The sequence below is a fragment of the Punica granatum genome, chromosome 8 (assembly GCF_007655135.1).
Source record: "Punica granatum isolate Tunisia-2019 chromosome 8, ASM765513v2, whole genome shotgun sequence".
Classification (NCBI taxonomy): Eukaryota; Viridiplantae; Streptophyta; class Magnoliopsida; order Myrtales; family Lythraceae; genus Punica; species Punica granatum.
Genome location: NC_045134.1, coordinates 2,420,226 through 2,438,804, shown reverse-complemented (window position 1 = coordinate 2,438,804; position 18,579 = coordinate 2,420,226). Strand labels below are relative to the sequence as shown.

The window sequence follows — 18,579 nt, the reverse complement described above, 5'->3', positions numbered from 1 at the left end:
AACCTTTGGCCTTAAAAAAGAAAATGAGGAAACTCCTTTGATACATGACAACATAAGACTTTGTTTAGCCAAAAAGCAAATTTGATCGAAAATTAAGTTCGGTCAACATGTTAGAACATCTGGTTATCTTAGTGGAAAAGCAAATTTCTTCTTATTCTTTTTTTTTAACTGTATATTATGCTATACTAAAGTCTAATGAGTCTTGACGAATCTAAATTGAATCGGGATGACCCATTATAAGATAAAACTCTCATAATGGTAAATTTACTTCATTTACAAGACTCGAATATGAGACTTTATTTAAGAAAAACATGTCAAATTACTTGAATCAATCTAGATCGGCAAAGCAAATTGCTTTTAAAGGGCAGGAAAAGTAAAACAAAATAACAGGCAATGATAAAATGCAACTAATCCTATTGCTAATGCACCCAGCTATATATTACTGTGCACATTGACCAGAAAAATTATCATAGGGCAAAAAAAATAAATGATTGGCTAGAAATGCCCTAATCGCACAGCCGTAATAATCATGGGATTCCTCCTCCCTTCTCTCTATTCCCAAATTTTCAAATTAACTAGGTAATTAGTTTAAAGTGCTGAAAAAGTTGAATTAATTAATCTCAGAGTGGATGATCTCATCATGAGCGATTGAACCTATATTTCTGGTATCAACCCGGCAGAACTCAACATCCCTTTCTAAGTTCACATGGATTTGTTTTCATTAGATTTAATTTAAGGTACCAAACAAACAGTTCATTAAAATAAAGTACAAAAAGTAAGGAAGGGCATGCATATACATATATGGTGCGTTTGATTTCAGAGTTAAAATAACTTTGATTTTGATTGTGAAAAAGGACAAAATATTGTGTAGTGCGTTGAGTTAAAGTTAAAGTTAAAATTTTTGACTTGGGAAATGTGTATTTTTGTTGTGTAGTGGGTTGAGTTAAAGTTAAAGTTAAAATTTTTGTGATTTTAACCCTAAAAACAAACGGCCATTAGATGCTTTTCAGTTAACGTGCTTTGCCCTTTTCTGAATGTGGTCCCTCTACTAGTAGATTTATCTGTTCAAGTCCTTAAACATAACCGACATTTGCCTCAATTTGGAGTTCTTGTAATACTAGATTGTCATGCCTCCAACTTGTATAGTGAACTTCTTCGTCTATTTGTCTTGTAATCTTCTTGTATGATTCTTGTCCACAGTACTACTTGGTAACAACATTTTCTTCGAGTCAATTACCCACTAATTTTCTTGCAAATCTTTTTTCTAATTCTAAATATATGTTCTGGAAAATGTTGAATTCGAGAAATTTAAATCGAAAAAAAGAAAAAACAATAAACGCCGGGATATACGTGATAAAACTCTCTAAGTGAGGGAAACATCCATGGACAAAGCAAGAGAGTTCACTATATCAATAAACTGGAGATTACAACCTCGAGATCACGCTCATGCTTTTCAGCCCCCGTTACAAGACTCAATCCGAGAGCCTCATAATCTTCTCAATTCTCACCACTCTCTCACTCTATGAACCCTAGAGATTACAAGAGAGTAAGCCCCATTTAAATAGATATAATATCCTCATGATATTTTAAAGATATTCTAATATAATTCTATAATATTTTTTCCTATGAAATATTCTATAAATATTCTAAAATTATCTCTAATATTCTCAAGAGATAATTTTCATATTTAAAGATCTAAAAGATATAATGAAATTCCTTTAAAATAGGAAATATAATCTCAGGAAAATATGAGATCTCGTCCCTTCGTTTTTCGTTCGATTTCGTTACTGATCTTCGGGTCTTCGGATTACCGCTAAATACGAGATACACTCAACAATATATATGATCTTTCTTTCATACTGAGCGAGTGAATGGATTAACAGTTACAACTAGTTTACCCACAACCAATTCAGCACATTACGGCCTGCACTTAAAAAAAAAATGCATCTATTATTAGCAGCAATACTTGTGTACGAGGTTGAGAAGATTTAATAAAGCTCAACACGAGAAAATCGAGTGAATGGCAAAGCTGAAGCACTCTGAATTGCTTGAGCATATACATGCCATATTTTGGATGACGGATCAATTAACAGTGATCCATAGCAAATTTCAATCCACGAGTCAACCTACTCTGGGATGCCAATAGTGTCCAATCAAAGCGGAAATCAAGCAGGAGGAACATTATCGAAAACTTCAACTGAGCTGGGGAGCTAAATCAAACAAATCTAAAGCAAAGGGATCACACTGTAAAGCCATGAATTCACATCTGTGACATTCCAAAATCTTTGTCCTTGATACTAGAAATTTTTCAATAATCCTATCTCGTTATCTATGTGTGAAAGTACTAATGACTTTATAAAGCATGACTATAATTACTAAAAAATTTTTTAATTATAAAAATTGTAATTATTCTGATCAATTCTCTTTTACCATGTTATTATTATGAGATAGAATCGTTTCAGATTTTATGATTAGATATAGTTTCCTCCTCTTTAGGGGAGAGAGAGAGAGAGAAAGAGCGTGCCAACACGACAAAGAATTCAGACACCCATAATAAAGAAATTCGCCCCCGCACGTTCCAGAGGGGCCAATATTTGTTATATGGTTGGTGAATGTCTCCCCCCTCCCACTCTTTCCCTCTTAAGTCTTCCCCCCGAGTCCCTTCTTTTTCTTCACTCCCTTCCATCTTCCAATTTAGCCCAACGCCTAGCCTTTCCTCTGCCAAGCTCTCTCTTTTTGTCTGTTGGAATTGGTTTTTGATTAGATGAGGAAGCTTTGTCCCAATTACGACCGGGAAGACGGGCTCGAGACGGTCCTCGAGGTCCCAATCCCCGAAGAGATGTTCGCATCCACAAACCGGCACGTGAGCCGGTCATGGCAGAACATGAAGTCCTGGATGAGGCCGAGCTCCGAGAAATCCCCACCCTCTCTCGCAACTCTGTTTGGAGGCAGCGGCCGTGCGACCGAGGTCCAGCTCCTCCTCGGCGTGATTGGAGCTCCTTTGATCCCACTCTCAATCAGTAATTGTCAGCATAATCCCATTGGAAGGAACATCAAGGATCAGCCTATTGTAAGTACTCTTTAGTTTCCCCAGAAGTCAATAATTAACATTACAACGTATGAGTACGAAAAGAGATCGTGTTTATCATGTTTCGGATTTTCTAATGCAGGAAGCATCGATGGCGAAGTATATAGTCCAACAGTACATCGCAGCATCTGGAGGAGAGACTGCTCTAAACGCCATAAACAGCATGTACGCTATGGGCAAGGTTCGGATGACAACATCAGAATTCAGCTCGGGCGAGGAGATTGTGATGAACAATAAATCCAAGACAAAGGGCTCAAAGCATGGCAGCGGAGAGATGGGCGGTTTCGTGCTCTGGCAGAAGCAGCCTGAGCTGTGGTGCCTCGAGCTGGTGGTTTCAGGCTACAAGATCAGCGCTGGAAGCGATGGAAAAGTGGCTTGGCGGCAGACCCCGTGGCATCACTCCCATGCATCCCGAGGCCCTCCCCGTCCCCTAAGGCGTTTCTTGCAGGTAAATATTTTTTCCTTCATCAAATATTCCATATCTTGTCTCTATAATAATATTACCTTACGTTTCAATTGGAACACTTATATTTTCATTCAATTTCGACATATATGACTCATTAAGAAGATTTTTTGGATAGAGTTTTGCTTCAAATCGACTCTGTTTTATAGTTTCCTTGACTCATAAGTGCAAAATTATCGTATCTGGTCCGGGAATAAGATATATGTCGCTGGAATGTGGGAAGTTATATATAGATTTTTGTTTTTTCAATGAAATTTCAACATATAAGCCGCCGGTTGATTGTAATTTAACATAGTCAACTTTGATTTTTGAGTTAGATAACCAATCAACAGACAGGGCCCACATGCCGTGCCCCACTTCACCATGATGTACAGGCTTATATCCACCACAATTGGCGGAGATAATTTTCTTTCCATTGAAAAGTCAAAGTGTACACATCTTTGCTTTTTTCAAATCAAACGTATTTTCTCGAGCACAATACGACACGCATATTAATATTCTGAGGTTTAATGCGCTACAGTTTAGAGCATGAGTTATTTGCTAATAATTCCCCTCGATCCATTATCTCATCGTGCCGACTTAAGACCCCGAAAATGATAGTTATTGTCCCAAAAATGCGATCGCCTGGACTTCAAAGGTCATGTTTCTAGAAAAGTCAACAGCTTACCAAATAACGAATGTCGACAAACATAATAGAATAGGTTTAGAATAAGAATATGATAAATGAAAGATCAGAGAAGTCAACTTATGATTTTTTGCCATTGGAGGCTTGTTTTTCTTTTTTACTTAATTTTTTTTTTTTAATGTGAAAAGGGTCTTGATCCGAGGTCCACAGCGAACCTCTTCTCGAACTCGGTCTGCATTGGGGAGAAATCGATAAACAACGAGGACTGCTTCATCCTCAAACTTGAGGCAGACCCAACCACCTTAAAGGCCAGGAGCAGCGGCAACGTCGAAATAATCCGGCACACAATCTGGGGCTGCTTCAGTCAAAGGACGGGCCTCCTAGTCCAGCTTCAAGATACCCATTCACTGAGGATCAAAACCAATGACCAGAGCGTAAGCTGGGAGACCTCCATGGAATCACACATCAAGGACTACCGGACCATCGATGGGTTCAACATCGCACACGGAGGCCGCACCTCGGTGTCCCTGGCACGGTACGGGGACTCGAAGGGGCCGGAGGCGACCTCAAGGACCCAAATGGAGGAGGTTTGGACCATTGAGGAAGTGGACTTCAACATCAAAGGTTTGGCGATGGATTGCTTCCTGCCTCCTGCGGACTTGAAGAAGGAGGACGAGGGTTGCGGGGTCGATGCTCCACCCACAAGCAATGACACAAAGGTGATTCGAGTTGGCATTCGGCGATCAGGGTCTACAAGATCAAATGGCAGCTCTCAGGTCGTCGCTATCAATGAGGAAGATGACATCTGCAGAGAAGACATGTAATTAATTCCATGATATAAATTGTAGTCCTCGTCTTGTACATATATCATCATATTCAGGAGCGTAAGAACGTATCCCGGCTCCCCGGCTATTAGGTGCACGTAGATAGATGCGGCTGCAAGCTTATATTTGCAGCAGCTTTAGTCGTTACTTGAGTCGTCGTCCAATTATTTTGTAAAACAATCAAAAACCATTTTGTTACACGTTTGACATTATTGTAAATGCAGTTCAAATTGAGCAAGGGATTCTCAATTGAAATAGAACACCGAACATTGTACAATGTAAGATTTTCCTGACACGACTTTTTTCCAGTGGAAAGACTGGACCGAAGCCAACTCACACACACACACACAAGAAGTTCAGAGACCTATACAAGCCCCGACCATATGTTCTGATAGAAGCACAGCCCAACTAGTCAGCTCGTACTAATAGAACATCGAGCCATCCTCCGGATGAGTATGAACTACGTTGATCTCCTCAATCGCCCGGCGCAAACTTCCGAATGCCATTAACAATGACAGAAAACTGCAGGCCACAGGTTCCTGATCGACAACGAGATGAGACTACGAACGAGCTTCAAGTCCATCTCGACGGAGGAATTTTCTTATCTATTTCGATAGATATTCCATGAACTGAAGAAATAAAATCAGAAAATTTAGTCTACCGAAACATAAACACGTCGGTAGAATGGAGGATTATGGATCACAGAGTTTTATTCACGCAGACAAGATACGAACTCATATAACCATTACATATATAGATACACATATATATGCACCTGATACATACATATATACATATTTATATTTTATTTATATTTATAGACTGCACAAAAAACCTCTATAGGCAAAACAGACTACGGCAGAGGAGCTTCTCTGCCTCACAAAGCCACTCTGTCATATCCACCGCATAGGTACTTCCTTGGCTACCGAAACTCGGCCATTTTCCGGGTTTAGTCAGAGATGTTGATTTTCTTGACCTCAGACCTCTTCTCCTCGACCTTCGGGACGGTGACAGTGAGGACCCCGTTCTCCATGCTAGCCTTCACCTGGTCCATCTTCGCATTCTCCGGCAGTCTGAACCGCCTCGTGAACTGGCCCGTGCTCCTCTCCATTCGGTGCCATGTGTCGCCCTTCTCCTCCCGCTCTCTCCGTCTTTCCCCGCTTATCTGCAGCACCCTGCCGTCCTCCACCTCGACCTTCACCTCCTCCTTCCTCAGCCCTGGAAGGTCCGCCTTAAAGATGTGAGCCTCAGGGGTCTCCCGCCAGTCGATCCGGGTGGCCGCGATCGCAGTGGCGTCATCCCGGGTGAGGGTCGGAGTCGACGTTAAAGGGCCGAAGCCCTCAAAGGGGTCCCACAGATCGAGGGAGAAGGGGTCGAAGACGTTGCTCTTCCTCCCACCAAAGAAACTAGGAATCATCGCCATGACGAAAGCAAAACAAAGCACTGAGCTCGCAAACGTTCAGACAGAGCGTTAAGCAAGATTTTTCCGGTTGTTTCTCGCTGACCTAAACTGAACTGGCGCAGAGGAAATTGATCGAGGAGGGTTTATATAGGAAGAGAAGATGGGGTTCCAGGAGTTTCGTGGATGAACACTGAAGATTTTTCTCGTGATCTCTCTGCTTTGGATGACGACGGCTGTCCCCTGCTCTGCTTTACTCTGTCTGTTTCTACAAGGTTCTACGGCGTTCGTCAGTGTTCCTACTCGTGGGCCTCGGTCTTGGGCTACTGCTGGCCGACGCAGCCCGCCGAATCGTGATCGGATTCGTCCAGCCCCATCAATCAAATCATATGACTATGCTGACATTTATATATACCCTAGTATAGATCCGCCCGCGTTGCTGAGACTGCATTAATATAATTAGTGGTACATTAAGTACATTGATGGATTAGTGCGTATTTATCATATTTACATTATCATCTAACATCATAGATGAAAATATGAGGTTACATATCTTAAATCATTAAGTCTAATGACATGGTACTTGTTTCTCATATTTCCCTAGGACTACATATATATAAAAGAAAATCAGCAGCATCGGACAAGATACGATAGGTGATGTTCAAATTGAACAGAGAAATACAGTACGGTCAAAGATTGTAGGAAATGTCATTCCTTTGATCGCATGGACGAATAGTGAAAAGCAAGATAATGGGAATTAGTAGAAAAGTAAAGAAGAACCAACTTAAATATCATAATTACGGAGAGTAAGAGTTGGTGATATTAGCAAATTCATAAACTTTGCCCATCACATATCTGATTTATTTGATGTTTTCTATTAGATAATTTAATTGATAGCAAATTAGGAAATTTAGCAATTAGTAAATTCATAACCATATTGAATTTTCAAGATTGACCATGTATTTTTCAGGAAGGATTCCCAATCAATTAAATTACCAAGTAGAAAATAAGTGCAATTAAAAAGGAATAAAATAAGGAAAGATTGCAATTTAAATTATCAACTCATTGAAAATATAAAATGATAGAAGCGATTGTTATAAATATTACCATAGTATTATCAACCAGTGTTATCAGAACCGGACCGGATGATGAACCGGAAGGGGTACGCGGTCATGGGTTTATGGGTCCAACCGGGGGTTCGATGGGTCGGACCGCTCGTTTATTTAAAATAAAATAAATATTCATATTATTAAAAAAATTATGATAATTAAGATAAAAGTATGATGATTTTAAAGAAATATAACAATAGTATAAGAAAGTATCTATATTTAATATTTCTTACTTCAAAATAAATATTTTATTTTAATAAGTACTTAAAAGTAGAGTTAAAAGAACAAAAAAATGGTGGTGGCTTGGTTGGTAGTATGCTAATATGAAAAGTAAGAGGTCATGAGTTCAAATCCTTACACAACCAACCAATTTTTACATTAAATAGGAAACCCATAGAACCGGCCGGTTTAATGAAATTTTGCTTAAAACCGGCCGGATCAATGGGTCCGGCGGTTCAAAGCTGCCATTTCGGTCCGGTTCTGATAACAATGTTATCAACTGCCAAAATAGGTTGATTTGATAAAAAAAAAATTGCTTTCCTTTGTTTTCTTTGTTTTGTCGAATGGCATATTAGGAAGAGAGGTAATGATACAACAATTTTGAAGGAAGGATTATATTTTCTACACCTAGTCTATAAAAATGGAAAGATTCGATATTAATATAGCCATAATTAAGACCACAATTCTCATACTTACAATCTACAAGACCAAAATCAAGGAGCCCTTTCACGATCCCTACAAAACAAATATTGATAAATTATTTCATAACAATGCCTTAACTTGCAAATCATGTTACTTATATTTCAATATTTAAAACTCCAAAATAAATCCAAGTCACCAATGTGAATGAATTAAAACAAAGCTAGGAACCCAATTCAGCCCATAAATATTCAAAACAGAAAAAACAATTCAGCCCATAAATATTCAAAATAAGTAGAACTAACGATCTCGACAACAAATAGAAATTTATTTAATGTTTGTACCTGTATTTTGTGTCAATACACAGCGATTTTTGGAAGCCGGAAGCATTTTCTCTTTTGCCTATTGTAAACTCTCCCCATGAGATGACAGGTATATCGACATATGATTCAACCTCCTTTTCTTTTTTTTTCTTTTTTTTACTGTGTGTACGCCGGTATTCAGAAACCTAATGCATTTTGACTAATCCAGTCGAGAGATCGAGCATTAAAGATTATTCTCCCTCCCAACAAGTGCACTTCCCGAGATTCAAATTTGTATTTTCCTCTTTACGGGGGTGAGTTGCTTACCACTCAACCAGCACTTTTGTTGGTCTTATTTTCTTCTTTTAAATCTGTAGTTTAGTAATATCAATTACATCGGCTATTAATATATCCGGTGAGTTATTTACGCTAAATAAGGCACAACGAAATTGAAATTAGAGTGCTGACCGAGTTCGTTATATTTATGCTTGTTGCCTCTAAACTTCTCCATTTTATCAATTCAACCAAACCACAATCGAAAATCCCTCCAAATGAAAGTAAGTGCATTGATAAAAATTATGGAGATAAAGGATGATAATTCAATCTAAACCAAATAATGAACATAGAAAAGGCACAATATATCTTAGATCCATCAGCAAGTAATCTCCCCCCCTTTTCTCCGACGAAGTTAGATCTACTCAGAAACTTTAGTCCCAAAAAAAAAAAATCCTGTCATTTCCCCAGAATCCTAAAAACAAACCTGCAGAATCAATTTCATCAGCTATTGCTCTCTCTTCCTCCTTTATTATATTGGCTTAAAAGATATGACCTTTGTGATGCAATCTCCCAAAATACACACCACAGATTCACCAATTGCTTCGCATTTGGGCATATCTGCAGTTTTCCGACAGGAAAGAGTGTGAAGGAGCCTGTGCTATGATTTCTCAAACATGGAGAAGTACCCGAACTTGAAGTCCGACATTGCCACTCTATCTCTCGTCTTTGCCCAATGAAATCAGAGTAAAGAACCTCTGTTTCACCTCTACAAAGTTCCTGCGAATAAGATGAAAATGGATTAACGAAATAGAAGAAGTTAAAAGAAAGCAATACACAGAGAGTATGGGTAGAAAATTGCAGAGAAAACCAAATCGTTGATGTCTTATATCTATCTCGGAAGTGCATAAAGGAAATTGAATCGCAACCCCCTTCGATATTTTTAGGGTTTCCGCTCCATCGCTGTTCTATGCTTCTCTCTCTCTCTCTCTCTCTTCTATTGCTTTTGAGGACTAAGGAGAAACCGTGCTTTCGTTTCTCCCATTTAAGCTATTCTTTTCATTTTCAATCAGAAGAATTTTTTTTCCCCCCTAAAAAATCTCTTGAGGCAGGTGGATGGCCGGAGAGGGTCTCTTTGAGACTCTCCTTTAGCCTAAAAAGGAGATAACCATGAAAGATTCATGATCCTAATGTTGTGACTTGTCTGATGCGTTTGGTCTAAGAGTTAAAAGTAATTTTGATTTTGATTGTGAAAAATGATAAATTATTATGTAGTGTGTTGAGTTAAAGTTAAAATTAAAATTTTTACTTGGAAAATTTGTATTTTTATTGTGTAGTGTGTTGAGTTAAAAATTAAAGTTAAATTTTTTGTGATTTTAATTGCGAAACCAAACGGAGCTGTCTAATCTTAATCCATGATCATGAATCTTGCATTTACGTTAAGCGAATAGAACTGTCCTTATTATAATGGAAAGAGATGCATGAACAGAAAGTTGTATTGAGGTTAACCGGATTTAATTATCTTGAAATGTAACTGTAAGAGCATCATGAGTGATATTTAAGCGCACTATGATTGGAGACCTCACGTGCTCGTCTTCCCCTTCCTGGCTCAGAGCCATGTCAATGCGATGCTCGAGTTGGCCGAGCTTCTCTGCCTGGCCAGTGGCATTGAGGTCACCTTCCTCAATCCACAGCCGCCTGCTCTAACGTAAGGAGATCCATTCCCACTTTAAGAGGTACCGCCATTTCAGATTCGAGACATTGACAGATGGTTTGCCTGAAGACCATCCACGGTGTGGGTAGTGCATTATGGATATGTTCCACTCGACAAGAGCCATGACGAGGCCCGTGTTCAGGAAGATGATGGTGTCGGGTTGGCTCGGTTCTGGATCAGGGAAGCCGCCAATCACATGCGTCATAGCCGATGGAGTGCTAAGTTTAGCGGTGGACGTGGCTAAGGAGGTTGGATTGCCCGTAAATATTGTTCAGGACAGTGAGTGCTTCCTGCTATTGGGCTTATTCCTGTATCCCTCGACTCGTAGAAGTTGGAGACCTCTCCCATTTACGGGGAATGACTTGGACGTGCCAATAAACAGCATCCGGGGGTTGGACGGGTTTCTGCAGCAAATCTTCCAGGCTTTTGTAGATGTAAAGACTTTGAGCGATGCAACTTTGCAATTCGTAGTTAATGAAGGCCAACAGAATTTTAGGGTCGATGCACTAATACTCAACACGTTCGAAGAACTTGAGTTGCCTGTACTCGAACACACCCCTGGAAAAACTCCAAAACTGTATGCCGTCGGACCTCTCCATGCCCCTCTCAAATCAAGATCCCCTCATGAAATGGCGTTCTGGTCGTCAAGTAGAAATCTCTGGAAAGAAGACCGGAACTGCATGGGGTGGCTCGATAATCAGCCTGCCAGATCAGTCGTGGACGTGAGTTTTGGTGGCATAGTGGTCAAGACGGCGGATCGGTTCCTAGAGTTCTGGCACGGCCTGGTCAATATCGGGAAGCACTTCGTGCGGGCAATAAGGGCGGGTTTAATCCCCAGCGACGGATGGGCCCTCCTAGATGAGCTTATGAAGGCGACTGAGGAGAGGGCGCGAATAGTGGAGTGGGCCCCACAGGAGGAGGTCCTAGATCACCCTGTGATCGAGGGCTTCCTTATGCATGCAGGGTGGAACTACGTGCTCGAGGGCGTGACCGCCAGGGTGCCAATGACATGCTGGCCGTGCTACGCGGACCACTTCTTGAATGCGAGGTTTGTGAGTGAGGTGTGGAAGGTTGGGTTGGACATGAAGGACCCGAAGTATGATGGGGATGCCGTGGAAAGATGGTTGGGGAGTTATTGGATGACAGAGAGGATGAGTTCAGGGGCTCAGCTGAAAAGTTGAAAAAGTTGGCGGCTTCTTGTTGTAGAAATCAAAGTCTAGGGAGCAAATTCCTCGCGTAGCTTCGATAGGTTGATTCAAGATATTAGATCTATGTATATGCATTGGTGAAGCTCTCTACAAGAATCAACACAGTTTGATTTATTAATAAACTTCTTTTTTTTGGGGTAGTTTATCAATAAACTTCTTTATCAACATGTTATCGAGATGTAAACAACTCGCGGTAATATATATTGCCAATCCAATCACTTTCAGGTGCAATGAATGATATATAATAACCAATATGGGTTGATTTAAGCGATTTGACATTAATTTTTCTTAAATAAAGTCTCAGGTTCGAATCTTGTGAATGAAGAAAATCTACGATGTAAGAGTTTTATCCCTTAGTATGCCAACCCGATCCGGCTAGACTAGTTGGGGGCGCATTGAACTTTTAGATATCGAGGTGTGCACAAAAAAAAATGAATGGTATATAATATGAAAAACTTCCTATGCTCGTTTTTGTTTTCCTCTCATTCTTTCAAAAAAGATTGATAAGTATTCAGGAACCCTTTTGACGCTAATCAAAGTCTAGGGAGCTCGACTAGGAATAATTGCCCATGTAATTTTGATAGGTTAATTCAAGATTATTATAGCCCGTTTGTTAATGGAGTTTAATTCCATTACAACTCCATTGCACTTCATTTTTTTTCAAATTCAAAAATAAAATTATTACTATTTTATTTTTTCCTATTTATAATAAATTTTTACACATATTTTTTATCATTATTACAATCAATTTTTTAATAATAAATTCACAACTCTGCTCAATTCTTCTATCAATTCAATAATATAATTATTTTTTCTCTTTTTCTCATATTTAATAATAATTCTCACATATATTTTTTCCTCTTACCATCATTACAACTACACTTAAATATATATATTAATATTTGAAATTGTAATGAAGTTAAACTACACTGCACTACTAAACCCCAGATAGATCTATGTGCATCGGTTCAGCTCTTTACCAGAATCAAGATAGCTTGATTTATCAATAAACTTCTCTGTGAACAAGTTATCAAGACGTACATAGCTCCGATATAATATGTACGGCCAACTCAGTCACCTTCATGCGCAATGATTGTAACATGAAAAAAAAATTTCCATCATGTTGTTCTTTTTCCTCATTCTTTCATAAAAGACCGATAAGTATTCTAAAACCTTTTTCACACTATAACATTTTTTATGAATACTGCAAGATGCATGCAGTAGTTCTTAATACTTATTTCTCTATTATGTATAAGTGTAACTATGTATATAACTAATTGAATAACCGTGCGTTCCACAAGAGAATCTTATAATAATATTTTAATCATTTTGGTAGAGAAAAATGTTGTAAATATTTGCACAAATTTAAAAATTATTTAAGAAAACTCAGGAAAAGAATATAATTGAATTAAAATATGTGAGCAAATATATCAAGCAAAAGAAAATGAAAATTCTTATACAAATGAGTGAAAAGAGAATTGAATGAAAAAATGCGAGCAAATATATCAACCTTAGAAAATAATAATTTCTCCAAGCAAAATATCATAATAAATAAAGTAAGATAAGAGGAAACATGATGAATCCTTTTGGAAACGATCAAATTGACATAAATCGATTGGTGTTGGCAGGGACGGAGCTACAACTTTGCCAGGGTGGCAAGTGTCCCCCATGAGATCCTTCAAATCCCATCTTTATAATATAGACTAGATAAAGACCTGTGCGTTGCACATACGATTACTAAAGAATTTGAATATAGAAATCTTGAAATATCAAAACTTATCCATACTGTTAAATAATGTAAAAAGTGATCTTTATATATAAATATATATGATTGAGTTTTAAAAAAAATTAGGAATTTAGAAAAAAGAATCTAAAACTATAGAAATTAATTTATTACTTATTTGGTTTCATTTTAACATGTAAAATGAGCGTGAAAAACTACTTATGATGAGAAAATTTAAAAATATTAATCTTATAAAGTAAGAATGCCTGTATAAAATTTGAGATACTAAGTATATTCTCTTATTACTTTTACTAATATACATATACAAAAATATTTAAAGCAGAAATAGAGGGAGTATCTTTCTTCAACATTATATTACACAATCTGAGATAATTATCCAATAAAAGTAAAATAAGTGAAAAGAAGTCTAGAATTATCGTATATTTGACCATGTATCAAATAAAGGGTGGTAAAACTGAAAATATATACTCATAAATGAAGTTGATTTTCCAAAGTAAATAATCAATATTAATGTCATCATTGTTATGTCTACTCAAATCAAGCTTTATAAAAGTTAAATAAATAAATAAGTATATTGAACTCAAAGCTCAGGAAAGAAAGATCTCGATTGAATTATAAAATAATAATAAAAAGAAATATCGAAAGATTTTCAATTATTAAAGCATCAACCATAGTAAAAAAAAAATCAATATCAAAGCAATTAGTTTCAAATTTGCATTATCACAGTTCCACACTGATAGTGACTCCAGATTCTGGAATCTCCCCATGACATTTGATCGGAAGATAGCTGTTAGGTTCTTTCATTTTTTGAACTTTCATAAACTTGAGTCTGCAGAAGGAACCTAGAGGGAACTCATCATCCCACAGCTGCGGCATTCGGCAAAGAAGTATTTCCTCCAGCCTTGGAAACCCAATCTGTGAACTCCATAAGATTAACTCTTCAAGTAAAAATGCTTTGACATAATAAAATAAATAAATTTAAGTAGAATGGACGTTCAAACCAGCAGAGAACTGTGATGGAGGCTCCATGTGAACTCTACTGTGATGGGGATTATGACACAGTTCATTCTATATAAATTCGACTATAATATATGTACAAATACATGATATTTTGTATATGGTAAATCCAATTGTTTGGTGAGATTGCTGCTAAGAAAGATTAGAAGTTGTCACCCGCCGTGCACAAATTATCTAGCATTTATTTGGTGCAGCAACTATATCTTATATATATTTATGGCAATGCAAATTATTATAATGTCCTTACTGAGTTATATTATGTTATATATAATCTATATATTCTATTGCATTGCAAATTATTATAATGTCCTTACTGAGTTATATCATGTTTATATAATCTATATATTCTATTGCATTTATTGTTCCCTTGTATATATTTACTGAGTTGTCCCGTACCGTTTTTTGTTTTTAATTATGTGACATCATGAGAATTCGGTTCAGGTTTTGTTTTCATATATATATATATATATATATATATATTAGTCATCAATCCACGCGTCTAGCAGTGTACATTTTTAGATTTTATTAACTAGTTAGAAGGAACCAAAGTTCTGTTGAGAATTATAACCCACATGAAAAAAATAAAAGAATAACCATAAGTTTATATGAGACTTGGATACCAACACTTATCAGCTTAAGTTTTTAAGTAGATATGGATTTAGGTCGGTATAAGTCTAATAGAAATTAAATATGGTATCAGAGCCCAGGTCACACGTATACGCGCCAATGCTCGTGTGTGCACTCACACTATGCCAACCCAATATCGAGAGCAGTCAAAAGAGTGCCTCGTGATAGTCCCCCCTCACCCGAGCACGATAGATGAGCCTGACTCGAGGTCAGTTGTTGAAGGCGGATGTTTAACGGCATGTTCCAACGTGTAGGCAGAATAGACCACACGTTACACATGAGGGTGGGTGTTGGGAATTATAATCCCACATGAAAAAAAATAAAAGAATAACTATGAATTTATATAAGACTTGAATACCAATATTTATTAATTTAAACTTTTAAGTGAATATGAGATTAGGTCCGTGTAAATCAAATGGAAATTTAATAAGTTCTACCCGGCCAGGCTGACTCATCGATCATGGACCACTTTTCCTCTGAAAGGAGACAGGGTCCAAAGGGCCCATTCACCCAAGTTGATTTGACTCTTCAAATTTGAGGCAGTTCTTGCAAAAAAAAAAAATTTGGACCGACCGAAACTAACAAGAAGTCCCGAGTGAGCTGCCCCCTTTGATTCCATAATCAATAGTCCTCTACCTTTTGTTTTTTTCATTTCAACCATGTTGGGATCCATTCAGATATTTATTTCATCTATCTATCAGATCTCTTACGCTGCTTCTTCCCTCCCATACCCCGTTCTAGGCTCATAATCCGTTTTTCTTTACCCCGATTACCTGACAATAAGTCTTTCCAGTATTGAGAACAACTTCGATTATTAGATATGAATCCGGTTCGGAAGTGTGGTAGTAGAGTGTATAGTTTCACGGTCCAGATTGCATCTCAGGAGACGCAGTGGCTTGATTTTGCTAAATATAAGTAATTAGCAACAAATCAAGAGTTCGAAAAGTCACTTTCAAGAATTTGGGCATGATTTCCCCACTCAACACCTTAGGAGGAGAGAAGACGACGAGTCAATAGAAAAATGGGCCGTAGCACAACAGTGTTTAGTAACGCACAATGGAAATAGAAAATAGCGGAGGCTTGTCTGCTCATCCCATCCCTCAGGCAGAAGAGCCATTGCTAACACTCCTCTCTATGGATCCTCAAGCTCATGAATTGCCACCCTCACCACCGGCGGCTCCGCCTCGGGAACCCCCGCACGTTGTAGTCTTCCCCTTCCCAGCCCAGGGCCATGTCAACTCCATGCTTAAGCTAGCTGAGCTGCTGATGCTCTGCCTCCCCGGCGATGATGGCCTAAGGATCACCTTCCTCAACTCCGAGCACAATCATAGGCACATCCTCCGCTGCTCCGACGTTTCTTCCCGTTTCGCCGGCCGCCCCACCTTCTGCTTCAAGACGATCTCCGATGGACTCCCTTTGGAGGCTCCCCGGTCCATGGACAAATTATTAGGGATGCTCAGCTACTTAAAATTGAAGGCCAGGGATGTGCTCGCCGAGTTGACAGCGCCGGCAGATGGCCAGTCGCCCGCGACGTGCATCATAGCAGATGGGATCTTGAGCTTCGTGATCGATGTTGGGGAAGAGTTCGGAGTGCCAGTGGTCTTGTTCCGTACGATCAGCGCCTGTTCCCTCTGGGCTTATTTTTGCATCCCCCGACTCATAGAAGCAGAGGAACTCCCAATCCGAGGTAATCGTTTTTTTGCATATAAGACATTCATTTTCGCCCGTAATATATATACATGAATGATTCTATGTCTCCATTTTTTTCTTGCTGATTAAATCCTGTAGAGTCCTGAATTATCTTCTGCAAAAAAAATAAATCCTATAGAGACATTTTATTCGAACTTATGAGCCGATTCCTGAAACTTCCATGATGGATGAACCGAAGACATGGATAGGCTCATCACAAGTGCTCCGGGCATGGAAGGCTTACTCCGATGCAGAGATCTGCCGAGCTTATGCCGAGTCACCGACCTGTCTGATCCGTTCCTTCAGTTCGTCACGATCCAGACCGGCCAGAGCACTCGGGCACGAGGCCTAATACTCAATACCTTCGAAGCCCTGGAAGAGCCAGTACTCGATCAGATCCGTGCCCATTGCCCTAACATTTACACGGTGGGTCCCCTCCACGCACACCTCAAGTCCCAGCTTTCTGCAGCTGGTCAGGTCCCGACACGCCATTCATCCAACAGCCTCCGGAAAGAGGACCGGAGCTGCCTCCCATGGCTTGACAGGCAGCCGGTGGGATCAGTCCTGTATGTGAGCTTCGGCAGCGCAACAGTCCTGAAACGAGATCAGCTGACAGAATTCTGGCATGGCATCGTTAATAGCAAATGCCGATTCCTTTGGGTGTTGAGGCCAGACTCCATCGAAAGTCATGGTGAGCTGCACTTTGACAGGAGTTCTACTGAATCAAATCCATTCCATTTGATAACAATGTATCTCCATACCTTATAATAACGGTTCTAATTAACTTTGAATACTAGTTGGAATTCCGAAAGATAACATCGATGCTGAGCTGCAAACTGCGACTGAGGAGAGGGGCTGCATCGTCGAGTGGGCGCCCCAAGAGGAGGTTCTAGCCCACCCGGCCATTGGAGGGTTCTTGACGCACAGCGGGTGGAACTCGACAATCGAGAGCATAACAGCAGGGGTGCCTATGGTTTGCTGGCCGTACTTTGCAGACCAGCAAGTCAACAGTAGGTTCGTGAGCGAGGCTTGGAAGGTCGGTTTGGACATGAAAGACAGGTGCAACCGGAAGGTGGTTGAGACGATGATCAAAGATCTGATGGTGGGAAGGAGGGATGAGCTATCGAGGTCCGCTGTGGCCAAGGCTAACCAGGCAATGGAAGCTGTAAGTGAAGGTGGTTCTTCTTGGGATCATATGAACCGTCTGACTGAGGACATACGGTCGATGAGTGGACCCAAGTAAAATGCATCTGGACAATGTTCATCGGATTGAAGTGCATAACCATCTTTTTACCTAAAATGCCTATCAGGAAGGCCAAACTATATACAAGATGTATGCAGTTCTCCAATGATTTCCTTGGAAAATTTTATGTGATTATAAAAAGATTCTTCGTCCTCAAAGCATTCCATGCACTCAAAACAGTAAATTCTCCTTTACAAGATGGATTCTGAATCCCCTCATCCTCCTTTTCAAGAGCAAGGCTCAAACTTATAAAGAGCATCAACCATGAACTGCCTCTCTGAAACGCCTTATTCGCTAATTACGAATAATATATGACAAGGTTACGTGAAAATGATGTCGTAATTTTATCCTAACACATGATTTCTTCGAAATATTATGTACTTCTTGTATATGTATTAAAAAGTATATTAAGTAAAATTTTGAGTCCAAAAAATGATATTATGCACAGCGAAGCGCAAGCGATCTTCGGCTAGGAGACAGGGTGAGAATCTTCAATCTCTCTCTCCCTCTCACCCATTTTCAGTGGAATGCACATATCGTTTGGGAGGAGAGTGTCATGTAGTCACGCTAGCTACATGGCAGGTAGCAAAAAATGGAGAATCAGGAATGTCCCAT

General features: G+C 39.2%; 4 protein-coding genes across 4 annotated transcripts; 3 read left to right on the top strand and 1 right to left on the bottom strand.

Moving 5' to 3' along the window:
* The first annotated feature begins 2,580 nt into the window (after positions 1–2,580).
* On the top strand, positions 2,581–5,238 carry LOC116188469. Its single transcript, XM_031517850.1, has 3 exons — positions 2,581–3,070; positions 3,171–3,536; positions 4,365–5,238. Exons 1-3 carry the CDS (start codon positions 2,765–2,767, stop codon positions 4,998–5,000), a joined length of 1,308 nt encoding a protein of 435 aa, XP_031373710.1. The 5' UTR covers positions 2,581–2,764; the 3' UTR covers positions 5,001–5,238.
* Positions 5,239–5,676: 438 nt separating this feature from the next.
* Positions 5,677–6,677, bottom strand: LOC116188470 (17.4 kDa class I heat shock protein-like). The gene has a single exon (XM_031517851.1). It carries the CDS (start codon positions 6,421–6,423, stop codon positions 5,950–5,952), a length of 474 nt encoding a protein of 157 aa, XP_031373711.1. The 5' UTR covers positions 6,424–6,677; the 3' UTR covers positions 5,677–5,949.
* Positions 6,678–10,558: 3,881 nt separating this feature from the next.
* LOC116187778 (7-deoxyloganetic acid glucosyltransferase-like) lies at positions 10,559–11,617 on the top strand. The gene has a single exon (XM_031516707.1). The coding sequence runs from the start codon at positions 10,559–10,561 to the stop codon at positions 11,615–11,617; it is 1,059 nt and encodes a 352-aa protein (XP_031372567.1).
* Positions 11,618–15,993: 4,376 nt separating this feature from the next.
* LOC116189324 (7-deoxyloganetic acid glucosyl transferase-like) lies at positions 15,994–18,122 on the top strand. Its single transcript, XM_031518947.1, has 3 exons — positions 15,994–16,719; positions 16,921–17,412; positions 17,519–18,122. Exons 1-3 carry the CDS (start codon positions 16,089–16,091, stop codon positions 17,962–17,964), a joined length of 1,569 nt encoding a protein of 522 aa, XP_031374807.1. The 5' UTR covers positions 15,994–16,088; the 3' UTR covers positions 17,965–18,122.
* Positions 18,123–18,579: the final 457 nt, after the last annotated feature.

Bases quoted from the DNA above. Each gene is read 5' to 3' on its own strand.
- LOC116188469 (XM_031517850.1), top strand. From the start codon at position 2,765: ATGAGGAAGCTTTGTCCCAATTACGACCGGGAAGACGGGCTCGAGACG. The intron at 3,071-3,170 runs GTAAGTACTCTT...TTTCTAATGCAG, and splicing joins ACATCAAGGATCAGCCTATT to GAAGCATCGATGGCGAAGTA. The intron at 3,537-4,364 runs GTAAATATTTTT...TAATGTGAAAAG, and splicing joins CCCTAAGGCGTTTCTTGCAG to GGTCTTGATCCGAGGTCCAC.
- LOC116188470 (XM_031517851.1), bottom strand. From the start codon at position 6,423: ATGGCGATGATTCCTAGTTTCTTTGGTGGGAGGAAGAGCAACGTCTTC.
- LOC116187778 (XM_031516707.1), top strand. From the start codon at position 10,559: ATGACGAGGCCCGTGTTCAGGAAGATGATGGTGTCGGGTTGGCTCGGT.
- LOC116189324 (XM_031518947.1), top strand. From the start codon at position 16,089: ATGGAAATAGAAAATAGCGGAGGCTTGTCTGCTCATCCCATCCCTCAG. The intron at 16,720-16,920 runs GTAATCGTTTTT...GATGAACCGAAG, and splicing joins AGAGGAACTCCCAATCCGAG to ACATGGATAGGCTCATCACA. The intron at 17,413-17,518 runs GTGAGCTGCACT...TTTGAATACTAG, and splicing joins AGACTCCATCGAAAGTCATG to TTGGAATTCCGAAAGATAAC.